This window comes from Protobothrops mucrosquamatus, unplaced genomic scaffold, assembly GCF_001527695.2.
Source record: "Protobothrops mucrosquamatus isolate PMUCROS unplaced genomic scaffold, P.Mucros_1.0 scaffold533, whole genome shotgun sequence".
Lineage (NCBI taxonomy): Eukaryota > Metazoa > Chordata > Lepidosauria > Squamata > Viperidae > Protobothrops > Protobothrops mucrosquamatus.
Window position 1 is genome coordinate 314,801 of NW_015386840.1, and position 12,286 is coordinate 327,086.

The 12,286-nt window shown below is 35.2% G+C and overlaps 1 protein-coding gene across 1 annotated transcript in view; it reads left to right on the forward strand.

The window, feature by feature from the left end:
• The window catches only part of CPLANE1 (ciliogenesis and planar polarity effector 1), a 60,297-nt gene that overhangs the window by 11,206 nt on the left and 36,805 nt on the right, over nt 1-12,286 (forward strand). The window contains exons 14-23 of the mRNA XM_029284327.1: nt 1,343-1,507; nt 2,688-2,840; nt 3,367-3,595; nt 4,784-4,923; nt 5,900-6,108; nt 6,703-6,867; nt 8,085-8,223; nt 8,807-8,916; nt 9,687-9,848; nt 12,047-12,155. Coding sequence (XP_029140160.1) covers nt 1,343-1,507; nt 2,688-2,840; nt 3,367-3,595; nt 4,784-4,923; nt 5,900-6,108; nt 6,703-6,867; nt 8,085-8,223; nt 8,807-8,916; nt 9,687-9,848; nt 12,047-12,155 — 1,581 coding nt within the window. The remainder of the gene's footprint in view (nt 1-1,342; nt 1,508-2,687; nt 2,841-3,366; nt 3,596-4,783; nt 4,924-5,899; nt 6,109-6,702; nt 6,868-8,084; nt 8,224-8,806; nt 8,917-9,686; nt 9,849-12,046; nt 12,156-12,286) is intronic.

A 12,286-nucleotide genomic window follows, 5' to 3' on the forward strand; every position in this document is an offset into this window, starting at 1 on the left:
ATACCCTTTTTTACCCTTTATGCTCCCCATTTTTCTGTGATGATTGTTTCTATCCCAAGCAGCAGTCTGTAAAGAAGGTTGCTCTTAAGACTTTCAAGAGGGCATTTGACATCAGACAAGCTCTAATTTAAAGCTTTTATGTCTTTCTCTTTACTGTGGAAGTATACATAGTAGTTCAGTGATGGTAAACCAGTACAATTCTTTCTGTTTATAATCTAAAAAGGTGATATTGCACAAAAGGAATAAGGCAACAGAGTTGCCAATTTCAATTACCATCTTTAAGCAAGGACTACCTGCATATTAAGGTGTGAGCTTAACTGAGCTTCAGCAAATTCCTTCGATACTCTTCAATGCAAGTCATCTGATATTATGTATTGAAGCATATTCCTTAGCTAATAATTTGGTATTTCTTTTTATTTCAAGTTTCAATCTGACCCTTTCATCCTGCTCCTGTTCCACAATTGCATGGTGGAACACAAGCTCTCTTCTTGGCCTGCATCCAGCATAGCGAGGCAAGATAAAAGTATACAAATTGTCAATGTGGTGTAGTTTCAGCTAATAATCTTACAGCATGCAGACTTTAAGTACCTTATGTGTGATGTTTCCTACACTACCATCCCTTAGAATTCCCTTTGACTCTCCTATCATCACCGTAGCAATTGTTTTGGGTCCTCTTCCACAGAATAGTTGTATGCTTGTCAACCTACCACACCGTTTTCTCTTTAATCTGTTTTTCATACTCTGCCTATATAGCCTCTTAAAGTAGTAATTCTGTTGCTTGGAGAGAAGGGTAGAACTCCCATCACAGCATTCCTATCCTAAATGGGTTTGCGATTGCATAGGGAAACACGGGGAGAGAGAAAGATAGTATGAAATAGAAATAAAAGTAATATGGTTACATAACTGAATGGGAGACTTCTAAAACTGCCCCACACTTTTGTTATTGGGTATATGCAGACACAGAGAATCTAGTAATACAGCATTTGGTGCAGTTAAGAAAAAGCCAGAAGTAAAAATAACATAATTAAAATTATTAAAAGTTAAGCTTAATAGTTATAAACTATCACACAGAATTTGCCTATTCTAATTTCTCTTTGCAATAATGCTGCTAAAGAACTGAAGTTTTAAAATCATTCAGTTAATCTTGTCTAAATTACTGTTTACTCAAATGATTCAAATGAAATGTATTCTAATATAATTGTATTTGCATCATGTATTCCTGTTTTCATTTATAAATATGGATCTAAGAAGTAGATTTGCACTCATATGCATAGGGTTTATTTTTATACAACTAGGATTTATGTTTTTTAGCTTTTATTCAATTATTTCTTTCTAAACATAGGAAGAAAGAGAATACCCTTCCTTCAAACTCGATATTATCTTGCTATTTTATATTGCCATCTCTATCATTATAATGTAAGTGAGGCTCAGGGTCTGTGTGATCATCTGGTATATGAACTTCTAAAACAAAATCAAATTTCTGTAAGAAACCGAGATGTTTTAACAGGTATGTAAATGTAGAATTCTTCTTTCATCAGTCAAGTTATTTATAATAATACAGGTAGTACTCAGTTAATGACAATGATTGTTACAGCAACTCAGTTACTAAGCAACATGGTCATAAAGTGAAAAATGTTTGCACCATCTTAGTCCAGCAGTTCTAGTTGCAGTCATTAAACAATGTCATGTGACCACGACTTGCAACTTCCTGCCAGCTTCTTTATTTACTTTGCTTTTTGAGAGTTGGCAGTGAAGGTCACAAATGGCGATCACATGATCATGGGACACTGTAGGGATCATAATTACAAACCAATTGCCAAGCACCCAAATTGCAATCATGTGACTGGGACTCTTTGATGGTTGCATCTTAGAGAACCATCCATAAGTCTCATTCAGCCCTATCTAATTTTGAACATTCACTGAATAAGTCATCGCTAACTGTATTTAACGTTGCAGATTTGTTATTTTTATTACAGTGTTATAGACATACTTTGTTCATCATTTCTGTATTGATAATAGAACATTGTTTTGAATTATATTATTCATTTTTTAATTTGGTTGCTTTTAGACTCCTTTTTAAAGATTACCTACAAATCTGTTTTAAGAATAAATGGCTATTATGTTGTGTTGAATATCAATGTACCTGCTACATCTCCTTTCTCTCCAAAGTACACTGATCGTCTTGCATGAAAACAATATGTTTGAAATTTAAAATGGTTCAACTCAAAATATTTTGCACATCACTGTTTAGGGGATTCAGCATTTCAGAGGGTCTTAAAGTCCTGGCTGTTCTCTCATGCCCATGGTGAGACTGGCTGGAGCCCCTTGTATAGGTTTATGCTGTTGGGAGAATTGACAATTTTGTATTTTATTTTTGCTTGTTCTTTGTTGCTTTTCTTACTCATTGTGTACTCTATTTTCCTTGTTCTATTGTGAGCTGTCCAGAATTGTTTCTGGAGTTGGGCAGCACTTACGTCAAATAAATTATTGTTATTGTTGTTGTTATTTCTATTTGAAGTAAGCTCCATTAAGATCAGTAAGACTAAGACCTAGATTAGTATAAGATTGCAATCTTTGGCTTTTGTTTCTGAAACGCCAAGGAATTCTTATATGCTGAGTAGCAATAACTTTATTTTGAGATTTTTACTTCATTCAGTTACCCCAGACTTTTTGGATTTTCATTTTAGATGCTGAATGGATAAAAGATGTTCACACTGAAGCTGCTCTAGCAGTGGTTCAGTCTTTGGCCCGATTCATGGCAGCCTACTTCACTAATGGGCCAATTTATATACTTCCTCCCCACAGTGTTGGTATCTTACCTCCACTTCATATCAAGCCAGGTACCTTTTGATATTGTTTCATATGCTTGCTTACTGTTATATTGACAAGAAACATTACAGAGCTCTATTGAGAAGTGTTCTCCTCCCTCCTGCCCTATAGAAATGCACAAAACGTGGATTGAATATTATTGGATAGTATTTTGTAGTTATTTCCTAATGTATAATTTATCTAGTTTATTTAACTGCTGCTCCTTTTCTCTTTTAAGTAAACTAATGGCATAATACTTATCTCTGACCTTTCTCTAAATGAAAAAGGGTTTTCCTATAAAATGCATCCAATGTGACAGGTCTTGTTCCTGCGGAACTGAAAATTGTAGCTGCTGGTATAAGTTTCTGGGATAAAAGTAGGATATTGGTGGGAGGATATCTGATGAAAATGATCTACTGTTCTGAGGGCTGTGTTCAGCTTATCTGAAAACAGGCTCAGAACTCACTTGTTCTTACTTTTAAGTAAGCTTGCATAGGATTGGCCATTGAATAATTTAATAACAAAATAAACTCATGACAACTATTTTTTGTATTATAGATCAGTGCCTTCGTATTATTCCTCTGCAACACTCCAGAATCACTGAAGCAGTTAGGGATAATGGCCTGTCTTGTGCTTGGACTGTAGAATATACTATTGATTTGTTGCTAATCAGTGGACTAATTCCAGAAGCTGTGTGGCTAGCCCAGAAACTTGGAGACTGGAAAATGGCTGTTTCAATTGGAGTGGCTTATCAACTATATTGTCAAAGTAATAAAAGCTTTGCAAGGTCAGTCATATACACATATATAAACAGTATGTATACAGTAATTATTTATCATGAATTGATATTATAGCGTTTACCATGAATAGCTATTTATCATAAATAGATACCATCATTATCATCCTGACTCTATCTATTGCAGGATAAAGGCTCTCACTTGAAAGTTATGAAACATAAGCTACCATGATGGTCAAGGGCAGGTTGATGGACAACAATTTTTTTATTTAGCAATCTAATACAGAAAGAAATAAAGTGGACCAAAATCATCTATTTAGATTCTGTATTTAATGGATGACAAGAATCTAGTTTTTCTACCCATTGTCTAACACCTTAACCACTATGGATGGATGAGTTAGAGAGTGTTTCTGTGTGTGTGTGTGTGTGTGTGTGTGTGTTAGTAAATCTAAAATAGGTAATATCTACCAAATTAGCAGAATTTTGTCAGAAACATAGAGCATGACCTTTCCTACTTAGTTTATTGTTGGACTACTTCAGAGAGAAGTGACAGAAAAACACAGCAGTTTTCTTTTTGTAGTATTTTCCCATCTCTTTTGGTTCCATTTTAATGACATGTTATATGATACAAGGTTGCTTGCACATTGTGTGATGAAGGTGTAGCTCACACACTGTTACTTGGTTTTGTCATAGCATGTTTCAACCCAACCAATTATAGTTACTCAATAACTGATAGGCAAGCAACTATGCTTTTGGGCAGTATGGTAATTCAGACATAAATACTGGGCTCTTATTGTAAGTAGCTGGGTTTTTTGGGATTTGTCGTATATCTTGAAACTTCAAAGATGATTCCTAGATAAAGAATCCAACTTTTAGAGATAGTTTTGATGTTTTTAACACAGATTATTAAGAGGTTACAATCCTTGTAGAGTTACAGTATGGATATCATCTTTTTTTCCATCACCCAGCAGATTCTGTCCTTCCAGTTACAATGTATGAAGTGATAGTTGCAATAATCTTATAGGTCAGTAAGAAACATCTCTATCAAAGGCAAAATGCCAAAAATAAGTCTCTTTTGCTTGTATTATTGTGCAATATTAGCTCTTTCAGAGTTTCATATTATACTGAATGGGACAAATATCATTTGCTTCAATCAATATTTTTCTTTTGTGACTACACAAAAGCCATTTCAAGAATAGTTTGAAGTAAGCTACCCTGTTCTTCTTAATACAATTTCAGGTCAGGGAAAGTGGAATTATTCCTGCCATTACACTTGATGCCAACAAACATTTTTCAAGAAAAGCTACAATCTTTTTTGGGTCAGCCTGTCAACAATGAAACAACAAGTCAAGGAAACTTCAGATACAAGCAACCCACAGGTGCACAATTTTTTTAATATAGATTTTTTCTTTTATTATACAGTATTTCTAATCACTTTCATGCAAATGGTGTGACTTCCATATCAAGAAACGGTGGAAATATCCTTAGGTATTCTTTATGCCTTTCCTAATACACATATTTAATAGACATTTACAAGCAGGCCACCTGCTATCAACTCTTCCAAATAATGAAATACTATTGTACAATTTTTTTTTATCAATGTATACATTCCTGAACTAGATTTATAGAGGTAAAATATTTCTTCAAGTATCTGATACATCTGTGCCATTTCTTTAATAATTTTTCAGTCATTTTCTAAAGATTTTCAGAAACACACATATTACTTTAATAGCTCTCATTTTATGACCATTCATTTTCATTGATACGATATCATCAGATAACATCAAATTTGCTGGTCATTTTTTCACTAAAGCCTTTTCTGTATTGTTCTATATGAATGATTTTTGGAGATTTTTGGGATATTTAATTCACTAATATTGTGCTTATACTTGTGTTACACCCCTATATTGTTTATCTGGAAATATATTGACTGTTGTAACTAACATAATAAACCATTATTATGAAAGAAATTCTGAAATCTTTTTATTCTAGTGATATTGTTATTGTTAAAATGTTTAAGTATGAGGCAACACAAAGGGTCCATAATTTTTTCTTCTGGATCAAATGCAGCAACTGATGGACATATCAAAATTCTGGTTAAAATTCTCCTGGCATTAGCAGAGATCCTTAGCCATGTTAATTAAGTGAGGCAGCACTTTGAAAGTAGAACTGTCATATGTACTATAACATTCAGAATACAGCCTGAATGAAATGAAATGCATTCATTTGCAAAATTCAAATGCAAAATTATCGGAAATTATATTAGTAACTCAGTGTTGCTATCATTTTGAACTAAAAATATTTTTACATTTAACCATATGTTTATTATTGTCTCTGCTTTTTTGCTTATTTTAGATCCTATTGAAGAAGAAGATGCAAATGCCCTTTTTAGTTCAGTAGAACAAATATTAAAAGCAGCTGTTATGGCAGAAGCAGACATTCTATCAGAAACCTTTCAGGTTTTGATGGACTTTGCCAAGGATCATAGTAGAAAATTCTGTGGCTTGGTTCCTGATGGCTTATATCTTCCAGCACCTCCTTTATATTGTCCTCAGCCAACATTTGTGAGTGAAGTATGCATCCCAGTGTTACATTAACATTTTCTTAAATTTGTCGTGCTAATTTTTTCTATTGCATTTCAGGCTAACTTTTTTTTTCAAAGAAGTACTGTATTTATGTGTTTATTAATTTTTGAGGTGCTCTTGTAAGGAATCAGTACTAATATTTGTGTGTGTTTGTCCCAGTGTTTTTTTTTTTTGGGGGGGGGGAGGAACACTATGTAATACACTATATAGGAACTCAAAGGTAGATAAATGGTTCCCTATTGTGGAGGAAAAAGGTACCTCTGTTCTTATATCATATTGTATCTATATTTATTTGTGCCAAGGAGCTTGGTTCCTTGGGTTAGACTAGTTCTTTCTGTTGGAATATATTAGCCTATGAATTAATATTCACTGAGTATTTCTAAGTATATAAATATATTATTTATATTTACTTGATCATAAAACACATGTAAATACTTGGAAATTATAGTGCTTATCTTAAATTTTCACACTTTAGTAAATCAAATGGAATGAGGATGGGTAATCTGTCTTGGGCTTACTCTTTCCTTGGGAATTTTCATACTGTAAACCTTTTAAATTTTACAATATTCTTAGGAAGAATATACTGATGTACCATTAAAAATAGAGAGAGACTGCAGACAAAAAGTATCTGGAATTGTTCAACGGATTCTTCTTCTTTTCCGGGCTGCTCATTGTTCTTTTGCTGCTGCTCAGTGGTATATTGTGAGGCTAAAACATGCACGAAGAGTTATGCAAAAGGTATATGTCTGAAACTATTTATAATATTATATATGGGAAAAACTTTTTTAGACCTGATATATTTCATAAAATTCTAGAATTTTACTATCCTGTAGATTACTTTCAGATATGATCTTTTAAATGATAATCTCTGAAGGAAAATACCATGATTCATATAGAGATTTATTTACTTTTTATTATTTAGGTTGCCTTAAAATTATATGTTTTCTGCAAATATAATCACTGGGATATTTCCAAGTTGACCAGGAAATGGTTTGACTGTTCCAACTATGGGAAATAATTGGAATTTAGCAGAAGCCTTTTTGGTAATCTGTATTTCTTAAGAAGTAAATTCCAAGCTGATCAGTTCTCTTAATGCAGAAATGTAGCTGCAGCCCGATCACCTTCTTTACAACTTTCCCAAAAAGGAGAGGTTGTGGATTGGATTACCTAAGGATGATTGGATCTGGCGATGATCTCGTAAGGAAGATGTCCACTCCTCCTTCGAGGCTAGCAGAACCACCCCCCCTTTCTGAGAAAGGCCAATGCCCAACCATATATCCCTTCCCAAATGGTCTTCACAAATTAAGAGTGACAAAAGCTGGCCAGATAGCAGTCCTGAGAAACCTGTCTATTTCATTAGGAATTATAGGATCCAGAAGATTTATCCAAGAATATTGCCTGGAATATTCACAGTGCCCCAGTAAATGATCAGGAGCGCTGCCCTTCCCCAATAAGGAATGGGTCACCAGAAAAAAGGCCACTGGTTAGCTATTAGCAGATACATAAGATGATGATGAAGAAATAACTATGCTTCGCTACTCTTATTGCCATAATATAATCCCTAGTGTGGTAGTAATAGGTACCCCCCATACACACACTTGTAAGCTGAATTCACTATCAAACCTATGAGATGCCCCCCCCCTTCCCCCTTATACATGCAAACTGCTTACAAAGTGCCCTTGTAAGAAAACATATGCAGCAAGTTGAATTGACTCTTGAGTGGTGAAAAGAATCAGAGCCCAGAAGCTTGTGGCTCAGTAAATCAGATTGTTCATACTCACTGACCATATTTCAAAGAAGCTGTGCTTAGCTTGCTAACCTAGTAGGAAGGAATAAATAATAAGAAAGGTCACAAAGATGGCTTTATCTAAAACGTTCCAATGCCATGTCATAATTTATACCGTGTCTTCCTTTTTCCTTTGTCTTGTCTCTTTTGTCCCTCTTTCCCATTTTAGATCCACAAAAAAGGTGCCCTTCCTCCTTTAAGTGATCTTCCAGAAAATTTGCTTAAGTATTCCAAATATCATACTGTGTTCTTAAGGCCCTCTTCTTTTGGAGACCATAACTTTGATGCTGTTTCGTGTAAAACTATAGGTGTGTATCTGCAAAAAATCCAATATGTGTTTAAAAAAGAATAAAATGCAAAGCAAAAAAGCTTGTCTCTCTGTAATAGCCCTTAAAAATGTTTAGGTACTATATGAGGACAGTGTCATCTAATCTAGGCTTAATAGTATATTCAGAGCCTGTGGAAGATTCCCATCTGGCTCCTTGCACATTCCTCAGCTATCAGACAAAGAATTAGTTTCCTGGCCCATTCAAGTAGAGAATCTGTCTGTTAAAAGAAGAAAAGGTTTCCATTTTAATAAGCTGAGAACTAAATTGGGTTATAAGATGAAAGCAATCTAGTTGCTGATTTTTCTGACATTCCATTGCTTTTCAATATATCTTACTGATCTCCTGACACAAGCCACTTGTGAAAGGGCAATTTTTAAATGTTCATGTGACTTGTCATTAATATGTTGGGTAAATAATCTGTAAATAAGCATGTATACACATACATACATTGCAGTGAAAGTTAATTGATAGAAGGAAAGTGAAAAAGCTGATGACAGTAAACAATATAGCCATTAAAAGAATACATTGATTGCCTGCAGAATTTTCTGTGTGTCTCTTGCAGGATGCTTTCGAGAATTATGTATATTGTGCTGGATGCTTCATGTTCGTGAAAGATTGTCTGATAGTTGCAGACGGTATCAAAGGGCAAGGGAGAATTTGGAAAACCGGAATGTAATTAAAATAGCATGAAATTTTTATCTCTCTCTCTCTCTCTCTCTCTCTCTCTCTCTCTCTCTCTCTCTCTCTCTCTCTCTCTCTCTCCCTCCCTCCCTCCCTCCCTCCCTCCCTCCCTCCCTCTCATCTATCATTTGATTTCTATAGCCACGCACCTCAACAAATGACTGGGTGGCATATATAAGAGATTATCTTTTCACCTTTTTTTCTTCTTTCTAATTATAAAATTTAAGCTAAGTCAGTTTAAATGAGAGAGAGGTCCTTTTTTATAATAGTCCCCCAATTATTTGAAGTACCTCCCTTCCTCAGATTCCACAGACTTTACCACTGCTGCTTTTTAAGTGTATCTCTTAAAATATATGACTAGTCTAGTCAGGATTTCATCTACAAATAATCATGATTATATAATGTTTATTTTAATATTGGCTTTGTTAATACAATATTGCATTTTTGTAAGCAGCCCTGGGAGAGGTTTTATCTTAAAAGTTGTCCAACAATAATAATAATAGTCAAAGCTTATACAATACACCACTAGGGCAGACCTGTGGGTTTAAATCCAACCTACCTGAATTACTCAGAAAAGGAAGTACAAGAGGATGGTCAATATTCCCTTTAGCCTTATTCGAATATTAAATATTAGCTTTATTCAAATGTCTTAATAGTACATATATTTTTGTGGTAGACCGGGGTTTAGATTTCATGTAGTTTGAGATGACAGTAACCATGTAGATAAGTTTTTGGCCAATTACAAGATGTTCTTTCTTTAGGAATTCAAGAGGATCGAATTTGATGCTTGCATAGTTGAGTACTCTGTCAGTGCTTTGGAGTGGGCTTGCCGAATGCTTCCTTTTGCTAGATTCATGAACATTGAAGAACTTGTGCAAGATATCATTCTGAGCCTTATTGGAGAATTACCACCAATTAAAAAGGTATGCAGGATTGAGCAGTTTAGCTTTTTTGATATAGGTAATCCTAATCTGTTCAGCAACCATTGAAAGTTAAAACAACTTTGGAAAGAGTACTTTATGGCCTGTAAAGCACTTCCAACCATTGTAAAACTTTGTGCCAACCCCCTCCCCTGGTCATATGACCACATTTCGGGGGCTTGGCAACCGGCTTATTACATTTACAATCAATTGCTAAGTGCCCCACAATTACGTGATCACCATTTGCAATTTTCTCTGCCAGCTTCCCCAGTAAGTTAATGGCGAAGCCGTCAAGAAAGGTTGCAGGTCGACGCTGCAAGGAGAAGAGAAAAAGATGTCTATTGCAGAGGAAGGGATTTATATTTTCTCAAAGACTACTACAAGCAACAAAAATGGATCTACTGGCTGAAAGGGAAGCGCTTCTATGGAAGCCTGTGTGGCATAGAAAAAACCCCAGAATTAGACTGAAAAAGAAATTTAAAACTGTTTAATGGATTAAAAGGCAATGCTGGTTTTATGGATTGTTTTAAGGACAATGATCTAGAGCAGTGGTTCTCAACCTGTGGGTCGGGACCCCATTTGGGGTCGATCGACCATTTCATGGGGGTCGCCAAGCAAGGCTGTCCGCCATTTTTTTATCCGCCATTTTTTCCCCCTTTTCTGGCGGGTGCCTTACCTCCCTTGGGCTGGGCCAGCTGGTGGTCGGCCTGCTCCGTCTCTGCCGCTTCCAAGCTACGCCTCGGCCGGCGCAGGGGGCGGAGCCACGCATGCGCGGCGCTCCCGGGCAGGGAAAGTCCTCGACTTACGACTGGTTGGGTAGTCCTCGACTTACGACCGGTTTAGTCCTCAACTTACGACCGGTTTAGTCCTCGATTTACGACCGGTTTAGTCCTCGACTTACGACCGGTTGGGGGTCGCGGCATTAAAAAGTTTGAGAACAACTGATCTAGAGTTAGAAGTAAGAAAAATACAATTATATACATGTGTGTTTAAATTAGTTAGATGATCTTTTTGCTTTATGGAAATTTGGTACAGAAATATGAAAGTTAAAATTGGAGTGAAAAAAGAAACTTGGCTTTATGGATTGTATTAAGGATAAAAAATCTATAATTATACATATATACATATATGTTTAAAGAGACTAAGAATGTATTTTTTGGATTAATAGATTGATTTTGAGGGAAATCATGTACTGGAATTGAAAAAATGTTGTGTTTTTAGATTGGAACTTTGAAGTGCTTAAATTAATTAGGTGATTTTTGTGTATAATAATACGATCTGATAAGGTATGATAATTAATTGGATGGAATTTGAAGTTTGTTTAATGAATTGAAATGAATTAAGATTTAACATTGTTTCTTTTAACTAAGTTAGTTATTATTGGAAGAAGAAATAAATGAGATTGGTGACAAAAAGAGGGATGAGAGAGATTAAGAGCTTGAATATATCTGGAAGAGATACTTGAAGTGATAATCTGTTGATGTAAAACAATATTTGATTATGGTAATTGTAAATTGATGAAGTTTTAAAACAGGTTTAGTAGTAATAGAAATTTAAGCTAGAAATGGAATATATTAAATCTATTATGTTATTTGAGGGAAATAGAGAGATGACAGTGAATGTACTAAGTTGAGCTGTTTATGTATGTTTTTTACTTTGGAATGTTTGTTTACCCAAACACCACGGTGTGTCCTAAGTACTTTTTGTTAAAATTAAAAAACCAATAAAATATATTTAAAAAAAAAAAGAAAGGTTGCAAGTGGGGGGGGGGATGGAGGGGAGCTGCAATCCTTTGTGGAACTGGAGGAAAGCTACTGAAATCTTCAGGATTTCATCTCTTTTTCTGCAGCCCGTCGAAGAATTCCCCCTTCATGTATGGAAACCTTTGCAGAAATGTTTGAGAGCAACAGGGCTGCTTGCCAGGAGGGTTTCATCTCCGCATGGATCTGAAATCCTTCAGCATGCAGCTCTTTTGCTGGAGATTGCAGCCGGGATTATGGTTGTTGAGTGAAGTAGTCACATGGACATGTTGCTTAATGACTGCTTCAACCACAACAGAAGCAATTTGTGTCCCAGTGTGATTGTAAGTCATACACTATATGCCTTTGAATGTTTGTTTTTACAAGCGTGCAACTGATTTTTGGAAATTTTACCAAGTATCTGGAAGCAATTGAAACTTCATGTTGGTTTGTTTTATACAGGTGGCAGAAATTTTGGTAAAAGCATTTCCTAGCCCTGAAGATGTGAGGGTCTCACTAAGGGATAAACATAATGATCTATATCAACGACTTAGGCACTGCACAGTTAAAGGTACAGTGTATGACAAAATAATGAAAGCAAAGCAGTATTTTTTTTCTTAAAAAGAAAGTTCCTTGAAAAATGAAAATATAAATACTCATAGTATGAATTATTGTCTTTAAGTAATGTGAACAATAATATCC